This window comes from Mytilus californianus, unplaced genomic scaffold (assembly GCF_021869535.1).
Source record: "Mytilus californianus isolate M0D057914Y unplaced genomic scaffold, xbMytCali1.0.p SCAF_2, whole genome shotgun sequence".
NCBI classification, from domain to species: Eukaryota; Metazoa; Mollusca; class Bivalvia; order Mytilida; family Mytilidae; genus Mytilus; species Mytilus californianus.
Window position 1 is genome coordinate 73262378 of NW_026262668.1, and position 16878 is coordinate 73279255.

Here is a 16878-nt window from a genome sequence, read left to right on the forward strand (position 1 = left end):
ACCTGATACAAGGATGTGTTCCTTTTTTATTTGATCACAAATATGACTTTGATAATTTTGATACACCGTGTAAAATAATTTTGAAAAAGCTGAATTAATTACCCTTTGCGGTAGCATTTAAAGAAAGAGAGAGAAAAAGATAAAATATCATCACTTTTTTGCATCTCTAAAGCGATAAAAAAAAATCACAAAACTGAAAGCCCTGTGCTTGATTTATTGCATATTTTCAATATCAGATTTGAATGAAATACAATAATAATAAGATAGCAGAACAAAATAAATGTTGTTTGGTATTGATTTGATAATGTCACTGAGACAGACTGATCCAAACGATGACAAATTCGACCAGGCTAATCTTTCCATCCTCTGAAAGTATACAAAATAAAAATAAGCACAACTTGTAACAATGATAGTAAACTCATCTGAAAATAGCTTCGTGTAAACTAGGAAGAATAAGGGTTATACTAAAGGGATATTCAAGCTCATAAGTCGAAGATAAACTGACAAAGCCGTGGCAAAAAAAAACCGAAACAAGACCAAAGGACAAACATCTGTCTACAAAACACAACATAGAAAACTAAAGACTGAGCAACACGAAGCCTACAAAAAACCGGGGATGATCTCAAGGAAGGATAAGCGGATCCGGGGTTTACATTTTTGTCGCTTTATCTATACAATCAAGGTTTAATGTAGTGGTTGTATCAAGGATTTTAATTGCTACCAACAATGTGTGTGTATTGTACATCTAATTTCAGATATATTTTGCTAAATGGTTCCTTTTAAAATATCTTTGAAGAAATGCTACGTTAACTTGAGACGTTTAATGTTTGAATTTTGTTGCATGTTATTTCTACTCATTTTTAAACAAGCACTGTTATATCATTATTTATTATTTGAAGAAATATGAGAAAATTATAGAAGGATGCACACAGACCTGCAAACTTTCCCGCTTTATGGGGATATCCCCCATGAGAGGTGTTGACCTGACCATTACAATACTCAATTATTTATTTAAATACTTTTAAAAGGCATTCAGAGGAGTAAAACATACATTTGAACACATGCTAACTCATTCTTAACCATAGATATTGTAATTAAGTAAACTAATGACATATATAGGAATGCATTAGGTCCTCTTATGCTAAAAATCCCGAATGGAGATTTTGAAAAGTTGGTAGGTATGTGCATATAATTTATACCATCTACTTTATCAACAGGTGAAACCAACCGTTCGTGCTTTGGTCTGTGGTGAAAAGTTTTCATATTGGCAATCATACCACAACTCGTTATTTCTTTTTTAACACAAAAGTCTTTCTATGTTTAGATAGATTTTCGGGTTTAGTCGATTTGCAATTAAACCAGTTGAAAATTAAACATGAAAATTTTGTGAACACTTACGATTTGTGTCGAAGTAGTAGAATATTCTAGACATATCTGGAATCTCTGTCACTAAATTGTCTCTATCTGTATCAATGTGATGGAACAAACTAGATGCTGCTGATAAGTCTCCTAGTTGTCGATCCTTCCAAATATATAAGAACTCCACTTCAGTGACCTCGCCATCACCTGTAAATTTACAAAACTGTTTGTGAAATTATAGTTGTTATCACAGACATCAGGTGTTTAGTTTCTGTTCCTTTTCTCTCTTTACTCTTTCTCCAAAGAAGGGCGTCCATTTGGCTAAGCGGGTATAAACTCACAGCCACGTTTGGAAAGAATGGGGACATTACGGATACGCCTCTCGTAGAGAAAATTTCATGTTATAGGCACATTAAAGAACCCTTGCAACAACTCTTTGAGGTGCCTGTAGGTGGCCATAAGACAAAATTGTTGTCCTTATCCAACTTGCCTCCTTTCCTAGTGGCAGTCTATATTTGCTGTCTTTCATTCCGGACGACCACTAACTTGCAGAATCTATGTATCGTTTTTATTGTTAATTTGTTCTCGGTCTGAACATGCATGTAATATTTTCTAACCGACTTTGAGTAAACAAACAACAATCAATCGTAGACATAATACAGAGCAGCATCAAATCGTCGTCTTCTTTTTTGTTTCTGTCCGTAACTTGACAAGGGCATTTGTTACGGTTCCTCACAAAATTAGAAACCTTTCAAGATCGTATATTTTGTTTTGCATATGCCCTGATAACTTAAAAAAACAGGCGTAGATATAAACAAACATAAACATTTTCTAGGATCTTAGAGGATATTCGTCGCCATGATTTTTACATTCATATGATTAATGATAATATATGGATAACCTATCCTTTTTTTCTTGCTTCTACAACTCTTGACTCTCAGTGCAGTGCTGCTGGTTAAATTAATTCTTGAAAAGTGATCAAACTAATAAACTACACTTGAATACAGCATCCGAACTGATTGGTTTTACACTTTTTATATTTATTCTCAGCGATTGCAGTGCAAGAAAAGGAAGCAAGTAAGTAATTAATTGAGTATAGTGTCACAACCTAATATACACTATCATATGCAATATAAAAATCTTCAAAAGAGAAGCGGAAATTACCAATGGGACAATCAAACTCTAAAGTCGAAAACGAACTGACAATGCCATGGCAAAAAACGAAACACGACAAAAAGCCAAACAGTCTACAAAACACAACAAAAAAACATAAGACTTCTGCAATACGAACACCACAAAAACTTGGGGTGATCTCAGGTGCTTCAGAAGGGTAAGCAGATCCTGCTCCACATGTGGCACCTGTCGTGTCATATATCTGTCGTCAACAGATATTCCATAACGATCAACCAAATCGTGATGGCGTATTAAAATCATATTAGATTCCTGCCTAAAAGACATATGAGACACTTTCATCATTTGCAAAATAAAAATATATGCTATAATGAAATATCAAAAAAAGAATAATAAAATAATAAAAATAGTTATCATATGATACTTCAAATTTCAAATACTCATTTGTACAGGAAAGTTTAAAAATTTACAAATGAACCTTCTTATACGTAAAAAACATAAGATGTAATGTTTTGCTAATAAAACTTGAGTTTCATCACAATTAATATTAAAGTCAAAGTTGTCATGAGAATTAAAACCATATTGAGAATTGCTCAAAATATCGATACAGTTAAAAAAAACTAGTCTATCAAAAAATGTTTTTCTGTCTCTATAAAATTGTCATGGCAGAAGTTACAAAGTCTATTACATAATGGTGTAGGGTTTAGGGGGGGTGCCAACAAACATCTTTAACCCCGCTACATTCTGTATGTGCCTGTCCCAAGTCATGGGTCTTTTATAGCTTGCTATGCGATATCGGTTTTGCTCATTGTTGACGGCTGTACGGTGACCTATAGTTGCTAACTTCTACGTCATTTGGTTTCTTGTTGCGAGTTGTCTTATTGGTAATTATACCACATTTCTTCTTTTTATATCGGTGTTACATCCAGTCTCAACCGCAATCGGCAGTGATTCACATCGAAAATTCTATGAAATGCGACGATGATCACGAAATTTCATAAATCAAATACATGTACAAAAATTCGGAATAATTTCGATTTGATTAAATGCTTTGAAAATAACCAGATTTAAAACAAAAGACAGAAGTTTAACAAAACTCACTGTTGGTATCAAACGTGGCAAAGATGTCCCTAAATTCATCTGGCGTGATATATCCATCATTTGTCCGATTTCGTTCAGCTGCTGCAAATATAACTCGTGCCTGTGGACTGTCTTTAAAGGCAGGTCTACCAGGATGTGCAACAATACTACAAATATTTTTAAAACGTTTTTTTAATTATTAGTTTTATTTAGGAAAATTAGAAGATGTGATATGATTGTTAATGAGACAACTCTCCACCAGAGATCAACTGACATCGTTTGCTCATCTGTATCTAATTTTACTCCTGTTTAACACGTATTCAATTTGGTAACGCTTTTATATCACATTTTATATAAATGTGCATGTATATGTTACAATTCAATTGGAATTGAATAGGATCCAGAATCCTTCTAGTACAAATTGGAATTCCAAAATTTTCTAATAGTAATCGGAATTCAGATTTATTCAAATTTAATTCCAGTACAATTACATTCAGAATTTCAATATCTACTGGTAGAAATAAGGATGTCCATATTTGTACTGGGTCGATACAAGATTTAACAAAAACATGTTAAATTTTCAATAATGTTTCAAAATCAATATTCAAAACACAATCTTGTTAATTTACGCAAATTCTATTTCCCTGAACTCTACTCATGTTTTAAAGTCGAAATTTTTTTGCTTATCAAAAAACCAAAAGATATCAAGTGAAAATAATAAATAACAAAAAGATCCAGTAGGATAAAAAAATCAAACTAACTATTGCTATTGTAATATCCTGGATACTATTAGAAATTTAGTACAATCCAGTATCCTCCTAGTACAAATCTGGATTAATCCAATTTCTACTAGTGATTTGTACTAGATTATAAATCAGAGTTCTAATTTCTACTAGTAGATATTGGAATTCCAATGTGCACTGGAAGAGGATTCTGGATCATACCGAATTCCAATGTGTACTGTAACATATAATACATTGGAATCAACGCAAATAAAACATTTATAAACCATTAACACTTGAAACATAAAGTCTAAACAGAACATTCTTAATGTCAAAAGAGATCTAAAATAAAGTTGATTTTACCTTACAAAAACTACAGCTAAAATACCAGCAATTATACGGTTGTCCATCTGTAACAAGAAAAAGTTTGTCCATTATACCGTATTGATGATATTTGTGAAATAAAACACACTTCTTAGGAAGTATGCTAGGCCTTTGCACCTTCTTTTGTCTAGGTCCTTTCGTCTAATTGTATGAATGCATAAATACACAGAACCATGTTTTTGATTGTTCAGAAATACACAGAACTATCTGTTTAATTGTTCATAAATACACAGAACCATATGTTATTTCATTGATAGCAGGGCTAGAATGTGAGCAATCACCAACTTATCCGGCCCCGTTATAATGTACCTGTTAATAATCTATATGAAACGATTATCGGTTGTTTTCTTAACCTGTTTGATTGATTGATTGATTGATTGATTGATTGATTGGTGTTTAACGTCACTTTCAGCACTGTTGGTTATTTCGTGGCAGTCTAAACCTGTTTGACGTTTAAGAAATTTCGCGAACCATAAACGACAACAGATCTTTGTTGACCTCTGCAGAATACGTTATTAACAACAATGCTAAATCGTGAGGTAATGGATGAACGTTCATTGACGACTGCTGCTTGATCTCTATATTGTTTTTTTTTTAATTTTATATCTTTGTTAGGTTGCTTTATCATTGGCGTTTATCATACAATGCCATTTATTAACAGTAACAACTAATATTGGAATAAATCCTAAACAAACAATACAATCATTATAATATTTTAGAATTACATTAAGATATATAGATATCGTTATCAATGAATTACATCGTTTGACTTCTCTGACGTGAACAGTTGCGGGACCAGTATATGTTTATATATATAAAGTACTTACCACGAGACTTTTCCTTCGAATCTTACAGGATATGGCTTTTATTAAGAATGAATCTAGGGAAATAAACAGATGGTAAAAATAAAGACCTGCAAGACATAACAATGACCTATGTGGTATTATTTGATAAGGGTTTGTTTGAATGGAAGAACTAAATTTTTAGTGCATATATAAGTCTATAAAGGTATAAACAAGCTTGTCAAATCTATCGATTATCATGGATTGTGGCTTATTATGGTGTTAAAATTTCAAAAAATCGATGGGCGAATTAAGTGTAGTCAAAGCCTGAGCCTGACTTCCAATTTCTGAAACGATTTTTTTTTAAATGAATTACATGCAGTATTGCGTCATATTTTTCATTTTGTGTTACTTGGAAAATTGGGTTTTTCTTTATAATTATGAATAATAATCCTCCTACTGTAGATCTGAATCCTGCAATTACCATTTTGCATATAAGATGTATATTTAAGGATTAGAAAATAATTTTGATATTCAATGATCAATTGAAAAGAGTTTCCCTTTTAAACCTTACATCAAACTTGTTCGCAGACCTATTGTTGTAACAATGGACTCTAAGTTAGTCCGCGTAATCCAGTATCTTATTAAAGAACCTCTAGGTGAAAATTGTTTGAAAATTAGTTAAGTTAATTAAACGTTACTTTTCAGTCTTCTGATTGTTACATTTGATCTATGATATATTTCAAGTATTTATAGAATATCCTCTTACTGTCCGAATTCGCTTTCTCTTTCTCAATTAAAATCTTTTGACTAAAAGTGATTTGCCATGATTAAAACCAAAGGCAGATGATTAGCGGTTGTCTTCGTTAAATCTCGACGAAAATACCTTTTGTGGTCTGCTGTAACAATGTGTCACGACTTGTTTGAATGAAAATAACACTTTCTTAATTTCATGCGTCCGAACAAACGGATCGTTGTTTACTCTCTAAATGTGTATGTTGTTAAACTGTTACATCTCATTATGGATCGATGGGTGGACGGATGGCTGTTTAACGTACTGTTCCAACTAGTTCATGCATTTTCCGATTTTTTGTTCACTCTAATTCGACAACTCATTGCTCTTATTCATAAATGCCGCGTGCTTATGTGAGAAGCAGCAAATACCTTTTTTCCAATTCTCTAAAACTAGTCACATACGGTTGCCTATAATTGCTTACATGCACTTCATTGGAACTCTGGTGGATAGTTGTCTCATTGGCAATCATACCACATCTCTTTATTTTCATATACACTAGAACACACCCGCGAAATCGCGGGTATTTAGAGCTTGGTTGAAAGTATGTAAACTGTTGTAGGATGAATTTTTGTAAAAGATTTTATGTCTGGAGAATTTCAGAAAAGGTATCAAATTGAGTCATAGGCACTTGGAGACAGGACAATTATTTTAAGCCCTCTCCCTTTTTTCCCGCAAAGTCCGTTATTTTTTTGCTCTCTGTTAAATTCGTTGATTTTCGCATTTCTGTATACTATGAACATACATATAATATAAATAAAGTGTATTTGCTTTAACTATCAATTCCAAGTTTCTTCTCCACGGCGATCACTGCTATATTATATAGAGACTCTCTATATATTATAGGATTATAATCATAGTATACATGCAGAATAACGCGAAAATAATTTTCCTGTCCCCGAGTAATTATGAAAATTATGTTTAAAGAGGGGAGTAAAGGGGGGGGGGGGTACTATGATCTGCACGGAAGAACGCGAAATAAAATTGCCATTTCACGATGAGCGAACAATTAAAAATTTCTTGCACGTTGATCTTTTTATCGATTTCAAGAAACACGGTGAATAACGAACCTTTTCACGGCTGCACGTGAAATAAAAAGTGGCAAAACACGTTGCACGAAAATAACCCTTTACCCCCTCTTTTAAAGTTTTAAAAAAACGGAAGTCTTGGGTATGACATAAAAGTCGGTCTGATGACGGAAACAATATCCGGACGCCTTTTTCTTCGTTTTTCTCCCAAAATAACCCAAACTGAATAATCATAAGAATGGATGACAAATGCGACTATGCATGGTACCTATAGGACACAGAGGCATGATGATTAATTTATTGGGGAAGGAAGAGAAGCGACACACAAAATGAGGTCTTCTCGTTTAATAGTATCTATGTTGAAATTTTTTTTATATATAAAAATAGATACCTAAATACAACTGCAGTTCTTGCCCAAAAAATAGACTCAATAAGGGAGTTTTCGTATGGTGTTTATGTCAATCTAAATCTACTTAGCATATTCATGGTGCATGAATTTGTTGATGTCTTAGGGATAGACAAGAGACATTAAACAATCAGCTATTGTATGGTGCAGTCACCCATTGGTGGATCCAGGGGGTGTTCCGGGGGTTTGAACCCCTTTTTGTTTTACAACTAATGCTTTTGTATGGGGACTTATGGTTGGAACCCCCCTTTTTTGTATGACTTGTATGTGTTGGAACCCCATTTCAAAAATGGCTGGATCCGCCCCTATCACCTGATGTTACTCATCATCAATTTTCCAAGTTGTCATTACGGTTTTTTTGGTAGTGTTCGTTTTGCTCAATCATTAGATTTCTGTCGTATTTTGTGGACCGTATGTTTATTTATTTTTTTTGGGGGGGGGTTTGTTCTTTTTGGCCATAGTATTGTTCGTGTTTATTCGACTTGTTTTATTTTTATCCTTCCCGAGTATACTCACTCTCTTTTTAATAACAAATTCAAACTAAAATTTTATAAATTGTCGTTTAAGCATGTCTTATTGCTTATTCTAGACAAAAAAACAACATTTTTTTCGAAATAAAGTTTTACTCAACAAAATGTTAAAGCAAGGAGCTGGAAGAACACAAATTGCTTTTCAGATAATATTCGATAACATGTCGTTTAAGCATGCTGGTCCGAAACGACATTGAATCAAAATAATGATTTACTTGCACATGAACACATTTTGATGTACACTTGTAAACCCATTTATTATAACCCTTTTAGACATTTATTGATACAAATAGTACCTTAAACAAATAAAATTTTAATTGCAAAATATTTCAACAAAATTAAATGAAACAAATATTTCCGAAATGAGACTTAAAATTTAGGTTAAAAATAGCCTTTTACATGTCCCCTAGAGTTTATATAACAAAACCGCGGGATAAGTTAATATTGTATCATTGTTTTCTTGGCTTGGATTCCATCTTCGGCTGCAAACATCGTAAGCGTGTTTCTTACCTTGGTCGTTTTATAATGAATGCATAATATGTCGTGATTAGAAAAAAAATAACTTTCAAACAGTTGTACACCAAAGGGCTTTGAATACCTAATAAAATTCTGACAATTGTAAAACAAACAAATTATTTTGGGGTCCTTTATAGCTTGTTGTTCGGTGTGATCCAATGCTCCGTGTTGAAGGCCGTACTTTGACCTATAATTGTTTACTTTTTACACTTTTTTGTGACTTGGATGGTGAGTTGTCACATTGGTACTCATACCACATCTTCTTGTTTCAAATTATTATTTGCCTTTGTCCACGTTTGCAATCGAAGTTTTAAATGAACATATTAACCTAGAATTACCAGATAGGACAATTCAAAACGGTTTCGAAATCGTCTGGAAACAAAGCTTCTTCCTATATTACATCTATTGTGTTGATGTCGGAAGTACCTGTTACCTTAAGGGGTCAATAATTAACCATAGGATCATACTTTACAATAATATAAAGAGTGGATTAGACAAACACTGTTTTTTTTTTTCTGTTCATGGTGTTGTATGTTCTTCGGTTAGTTTAGCAACTTTCAATTTGTACAACTTAAACCACACTGAAAACTTTTGGTGAACTGATAAGGTACAATTATTAGTTCCTTCTACACTTGTAGTACCCGTGTTGCTCTTAAACTTTAAACATTCACTAGCATAGCCATGAACTATAATTATAACAAAAACTTACCCTACAGCTTACACAAAAGCCGGAAGGCAGACATGCACATGTAGAAGCTTATCAACGAATGACAGAAAAAAAAACGTTTTAGTGCATATCATGAACTTCATGTCTGGTTTAAGCCTTCAAGTTGGCACCTACGTATTAAAGATAAAGAACAGCAGTACACTGTTGTTGTTCAGTTTTATTTTATACAAATGGTACTGCACTTTACTGTAAATACCATTGTTTCTAGTAATAACTGCATGGTAATTGAAGTAGAAGTAGTAGAAGTAGCCTTTAAAGTTTCGTTTTGATGTGTGAAATACTAGTACATAAATACACAGCAAAAATCGTATGACGCCATGTTTTAAGGATGGTAAAATTCAACATCCATAGCTGCAAATGTGTCAAAGTGTTTGCATTAAATCTCCAAAAATATTTCAAGGCAAAAAGTAAAACAACAAAAATACCGAACTCCAACGAAAATTCTAAACGGAAAGTCCCTTCACAACTGACAAAATCAAAAGCTCAAACACATTAAACGAATTATATTATTGAAGAAATTTAGTCCGCAACTGGTGATCTCTATGAACACTTTTTAATGGTTAGCAGCGGTTTTAATAAACTTGCTGGTTTTAATTAACCTAATTAGATAATGCGCAGCCCTATATAATGATCAGTAGGTATTGGAATTTAATTCAATAATAATTTAATTGTTATTATAATTATAAAACTTGGTATGATTTTAATTCACATTTTGTCCGATTTTATTTTTACTGCTCACTTTTATATGCTTATTATTTTAACACGTGAAATTTAGTCCGTGCATTTTACCTCAGGTTGATTTGTCATTACACGGATCTTGATCAAAGCTACAGAATTAACCCGCCCTCCCATTTTCCCATTTTGAATATTTTCTGCTGCTTTTTATTTATCGTTTTAGTTCTGAAAGAATGATTATAGAACCAGCGTCATGATATATAACAGACTGAGCTTGGTGCTTTTGTGTATTGTGAATGATCTGGCCGAATTCACTTTATGAATTACCAAGTAGCTCCTGATATACCTTTGTTACTGCTGGATGGCCCTTCAGTAATTTATTTGTCATCAAGTTTGATTGACCAGTTGGTTGTGTTTCTTAAATGCCATGACAAATTTGTAGCCAATAAATCTTATTTTTTCCAAAGCTTTTGGCTCATAGATTATTTGTTAGATTCAGTACATCATGGGGTCGAACAATGAGATTACATATGTAAACAATATAAGTACACATACATTTATCTAAGCCCCTTTCAATCTATATATATATACAATAATGGTTAGTTAAATTAAAAATCAAACCGCCCAATTTAACGTGTCAGAATGTATATACTTAAGGTTCATCATAACCTTTTAGCAAATATGGCCGTATTTACACCACATATTTCACTCTGAGTACAGACACACATGTGCACCTGGAAAAGTTTCAGAGCATGGTTGGACCTAGATATATAAAATTTAAATTCATTTCAAATGTAAGTTTCAGAATATCGAAAAATTAACTGTATTTTTTTCATTACTACAGAAGGCGCCAAAATAAACTAATTTGGGGAAAAGGTTTGAGAAGCTCCCCTCATATAGTAAATGTTGTGAGTTGTATTGATTTAAATGGACAATAGATGGACAATAGACATCTGCAAACAATTCTGTTATTGAAAGGGTCCACCTTAAATTCTGTAAAATTTTGTTAAATGTAAAGAAGTCAACGCCAGATTTCATGATCTATGGAGAACTTGGAAGATATCCTTTGGAAATAAATATCAAATTGCGGGTTTTAAATTACTGGTCGAAACTTATGTTAGGAAAGCAAGAAAAACTTCCTGTTATTTTGTATAATTATGCACATAAAAAGTATGGGATAAATATTCCATGGCTTAATAATATCAAATCTATTCTAGATAGTTGTGGATTGTCATATGTTTGGAATGCACAGTACTTTGTTAGTAATACATGGTTATATCAAAATGTTAAAGTTAGTGTTGTAGACCAATTTAATCAAAATTGGCACTCAATCTTAATAGAATCACCAAAAGCTATTAATTATTGTCTATTCAAAGACAATGCTGAAAGGGAAAACTATTTTAAGATGCTAGATGATAAAAATATTATAACTTTTTGTAGATTCAGGATCCTCAGTCATAAACTTCCTATCGAAACTGGAAGGTGGAAAAATGTACCAAGAGAAAATCGATATTGTAAACTATGCAATTCAGGAGATATTGGGGATGAATTCCACTATATTTTTAAATGTTCGAAATTTAATTATGAAAGAGAAAAAATTTTGAAACCTTATTATCTAAATAGACCAAACATATTGAAATTTCATGATTTAATGAATACTAGAAACATCAGTATGCTGAACCATTTGTGCAAATTTATCAGACTGATTAATAAACAGCTGGGCTCTTAGGGGAAATATTGGTTAATAACTTTTATATCATATTGTATACATACATAATGTGTTTTTATATAAGCTGGAATTTCTTTTTTCTAGTTGTAGATCATACATTTGTATTAATTCTGACTATATGTTATATTATTAATGTTTATAATATCTCTGTACCATGGATTTTGGTTTATGAGAATAAAGATATATATAACAATAGGTGATTTAAACTGTGTGACTGAGTGGACCGTATCAAATGAAACTCAGGTGTTTGTTTATTTTGCAATCTTCTGCAGACTGGATAGATACATCATCACTGCTCTATGCCAGCATCCATAACTATGATGCCATACTGGCTGTCAAATACCCATTATTTATTATGTTTATATTATTTTTAAATTAACTGGACTGGTTCGTTACCTTATCGTTTGTTTAAAGTTATTGAATTTCAAATGTTTTGGGCTCGATCATCACTTAAAGGACATTAAATGTAGAAATGCGCATCATACACAAGAATTGCGGACAGCTCAGCTGGATGGCTTTATCAGCTACCACACAGAGAACCGTAATCATTGAAATTTTTTTAACGTTATTGTCTATGGGGAATTATGACCACTAGCTAAATAAACGAGTACTATGTCTATTTTATAAATCTCATATAAAATTAATAAATTAAAGAGATCTCACCATTTTTTTAGCTTTGAAATGGTGTAATAAAATTCACTTTATCTTGATATTTACTGGTGTCCCTTTCATGTTGAACGTCGGGTTCTCTTTTGGTTGAGATATGTTAAATTACGAGGTATACATATTTTATAAAAATTCATATTAAATTCATTTTTTATTGTAAATCAAATTAACAAATTATACAGTATTGGCAAATAATTTTCCTATCAAATGGTATAAGAATCGTCATTTTAAAATAATGTTTACTGTTGTCCCTAAGCATTTGAAAGTGAAACTTCATTATTTATGAATACGATGTATATTCATTCAACTAAGATTGACCATATTCAAAGACAAATTGGTCTTGTTATTTAGTTGAATTCTCATTTTTATGATGTGAACTTCTTTTCTAATTACATCCATCATTTTAAATATCTAGTTAGGTTTTAAACAATATATTAATTTCTATTATACCAAAGAGTTCTTTAAACATCAAAATTTTAAAAGTAGTGTGGTTTTGTTGACATCTTGAAGAAAAATATGCAAAAAGTGTTGGGTTTTTTTTCGTTCTTTTTTAAATGCTCTGTCTAATTAATCTTATTTTGATTTGAGTAATTATATTATTATAATCATATATTTTAATACACAATTGCATGATTGTATTATTGAAAAAAAATGTCTACGAAATCTGAAAAACTAAATTGAAATAGAAAAGATGACAACGTGCAATTTTTAATGTTATTCAAAACATACAAAATTTTATACAAGTTTTGTATAATGAAAAGGTATAGGGAATATTATTCTTATCATTATAAGAAATGATCAGAGAAGTAAATGCAAGTATTTTGAATGTATACAGTAAGATATCATAGCATCAAAATCATTGTTAGGATATGCTATCTTTATGTTCTCCTTCATACATTAATCTTATTGTTTAGTACAAGCATTTGTATAGTACTATACAAATCCTTGTTTAGTATATTCATAAAATGTCGTTTAATAATACAAATGACGAAAAATATTGAAGTCCTTTTTAAGAAAAGCTCCATAATTATCGATCTCAGCTAACATATAAACACGAATGTGTCAATATTTACATAGTATATTGTTTAAGCGTCCCATGGTGCCACGGCAAATCCTTTCCGGTGCGGTATCACTATTCAATACCATATGTTACTATTTTATCTTATCATTGAAGTATTATATTGAAAATATAGTAGTCTATGCAAAAGAGATTGTTGGGAGACCCCCTTTTTTTATTTTTTGCAGTTAATTTATAATTTGAAAATAGTCTTTTCACATCAACTTTTTTACCTTGTCTTAAGTGTTCAAACTCTTATCAATGCGATTTAACAATAATAATTTATGTATGTTGCCCTCTATTCTTATGTTTAAATGATTAAGAGTATTCTAACGTGACATAAGAATATTGGGTAACACATATAAACTAATTTTATAAAGTAAAAAAAAATTAAGATACGGCTGAAATATGAACGAATATTTTCAAATAAGATTAATTACAACAAAAAAAATAATTTTAAAATAAACTAGACAAAGTGATCATGCCCCGCACTTCACTCTGAAGTAACTGTATCATAACAAAGATAATGTAGAACTTTATCTGAGATTTAATTGTATCTGGGAGAAACAAATGATGCCTCCGCAGATGCAAAGTGTTATTTTAAAATAACTTCAACTATCTCCCAAAAGAGCAAATATTAAACTCTGACCACATGCACACCTTCAATATATGTACAAACCACTAAACTTTAAGGAGAAAGTCTGCGGTTTTACTTACTGATATCTATGTCTAATTAAGTTTAGTGAATTATGTAAGTTTTATGTTCCTAGAGGACAGGAAAATATTACAATTTAATCCACAGGTGTTAATGAGTTTACGTGTTACCTAGATCAAATGAAATTCAGCATGGAGTATACATCTGGCTTATACAATGTCAATGTCGAATACATGTGACCTACCCATATCAAATAAAATCTAAAATTGACAGTAAAAAAAATGTACATCTTGTCATATTTATGATATTGCCTTCTGGAGCTTTTATTTATATGTTTTATGAGATTTCAACCCTTCCTCTATACCTCTAGCCTATGTAGAATAAACAAAACACAGCAATACGCACAGTAAAACTCAGTTTAAAAGAAGTCCGAGTCCGATGTCAGAATAGATAACAAAAGTCTTTAAGACACTAAGCAAAATGGCAATGATACATGATAAATTTACTAAAGGACTACTACAGCAATAACTGACATGCCAGCTCCACACTTCAATTAAACTGATTGAAAGATTATGTATTCATCATATTCATAAATTGTCTATCCTTTTCCAGAATCACGTTGAAGAGTTAAATGTATTTTTTTTATATAAAACATAATCTAGATAATACTCAAGCCTGCTTGATGTTGAAAAGATTTGTATATTGGATTTTCATCTAACCCAATTAAAAAGAAATTTACAAGGATAGATCAGTTTGCCTGCGGCTTTTATTGAACTTGTTAAAATCAGAAACACCGATGATAAACTATTTGGACTATCTTTTATTTAAAAAAAGCTTCCGAAAAGGTCGTGTGTAGTATAAACAGGGTTACAAATTTCACTGATACAATAAGAAAATTTACTAGATTAAAAAAAAAATTAAAAAAAGTATTGATCAAGAGATATACATATATTATAAATATAGGAAATATAATAACATGTAAACGTATCTCTTTTGAACCATCGTTAACTTGACAGAAAATATTCTTTCTACATCATAGGGCATGCAAAACTTTTCTTCTTTTAATTATTTCTTTCCTATCGGCAATTTCTTCGTATAGTGTACGCGGGGTTTCTTTCTTAAATCCAACTGCGTTCGGAATTATCGTATAACTGCTAATATCATAAATTACTCTATAGGCATAACGTCAAAGTGACATCTATTGGCGGGATGTTCGTTTAGGGGAGTAATCTATTCTTATCTACTGGTCACCAGACGATGAGAACAAGATGGGATCCAGAATACAAAAGTAACACGAGTTATCTCGCCTTGAAATGTCCGTAATTCTTGTACATGCTAGTTCAGGTTCATCATAACAAATGGACAAAAATGGCTGTATTTACACCTCAAAAACTACTCGGAGTACAGACTCACCTGTGCAGTTGGAAAAGTTTTAAGGCCTGGCATCCACTAGATATATAAAAGTTAAATGCATTTTGTGTTTCAGAAAGATAAAATCTTTTTTGGATTTTGATGGGCATTTTTTTCGTTCCTGCAGAAGGTGTAAAAATAAACAAATACCTGAATTGCTTTTGATACTGTCCACTCAGTTACACCCTTTAACTAACCTATAGTTGTGTAGATATCTATTGTCTGTCTATTGTCCATGCCTTTCAAGGACAATCAATACAATACAGTACAGTTTTTACCCGAGAGGGAGCATCTCAAAGTTGTATCCGAACTTAGTTTATTTTTACACCTTCTGCAGGAACGAAAAAAAAAAATGCTCATCAAAATCCAAAAAAGATTTTATCTTTCTGAAACAAAAAATGCATTTAACTTTTATTTATCTAGTGGATACCAGGCCTTAAAACTCTTCAAACTGAACTGGTTAGTCTTTACTCAGAGTAGTTTTTGAGGTCTAAACACAGCCATTTTTGTCCATTTGTTATAATGAACCTTAAAGATAGAACGGGACTGTTTAATATTATTGCTACCTATGGACCGTTACCTCTGTTGGTGGACTGCTAGTCCCCTAAGATAGATCACCCAGAAGATCAGTACTTCGGTACTGACATGAAAATATAGATATTGTTTTTATGAAAATTGCAGTGATGTAACTTAGGAAATGCTTTGAAATTTAAGAATGTATCTCCTTTGTGCATATCTCTGATTTCTACGCCCGTCGCGTTTTCAAAGAATAAAGTTCATTCTCTTATGTTTGTGGCTTGTTATATATGTCTTGCATGAATAGACATTTCTTATATCACACTGCACGGAGTGTGATACGAAAAAGTGATACGAAAATCTGCATTAATTTTATTTGCTTATCCAACATCATAAGACGACATTACGGCATTTCCATTGGCTATTCGTTAGGTCATTGACGACCACCAAAGGTTACGACGATGTACATTTCGTGTGCAAAACACTAGACCAACGATTCGCGGAAATTTTAATTTAACACAGTGATGGTGTTGACCATAAGACAAATAGGTTTAACAACTTGTGAGAATGGGATATTGCTTGATATCAACTCTCGTTATTTAATTCAAGTAAGTAAGTAAGTAAGTAATTTCCTCTCGTTATTTTATTCAAATAGTAATAATAAACTCACCGGAGGCTCGTTTATTATTATATTGAAATTAAATAACTCGAG

At 31.9% G+C, this 16878-nt stretch overlaps 1 protein-coding gene across 1 annotated transcript; it reads right to left on the bottom strand.

Annotated features, from left to right (window-relative positions):
• Positions 1–206: 206 nt before the first annotated feature.
• LOC127728156 (uncharacterized) lies at positions 207–5552 on the bottom strand. The gene is made up of 5 exons (XM_052235407.1): positions 5504–5552; positions 4656–4702; positions 3592–3737; positions 1399–1566; positions 207–366 (listed from the first exon to the last, which is right to left on the bottom strand). The coding sequence occupies exons 2-5, from the start codon at positions 4700–4702 to the stop codon at positions 308–310; spliced, it is 420 nt and encodes a 139-aa protein (XP_052091367.1). The 5' UTR covers positions 5504–5552; the 3' UTR covers positions 207–307.
• Positions 5553–16878: the final 11326 nt, after the last annotated feature.

Excerpts from the sequence above, each read along its gene's own strand:
- LOC127728156 (XM_052235407.1), bottom strand. The coding sequence starts at position 4,702 with ATGGACAACCGTATAATTGCTGGTATTTTAGCTGTAGTTTTTGTAAG. Across the intron at positions 1,567-3,591 it reads TGCCACGTTTGATACCAACA|GTGATGGCGAGGTCACTGAA; the intron begins GTGAGTTTTGTT and ends GTAAATTTACAG. Across the intron at positions 367-1,398 it reads CTACTACTTCGACACAAATC|AGGATGGAAAGATTAGCCTG; the intron begins GTAAGTGTTCAC and ends GTATACTTTCAG.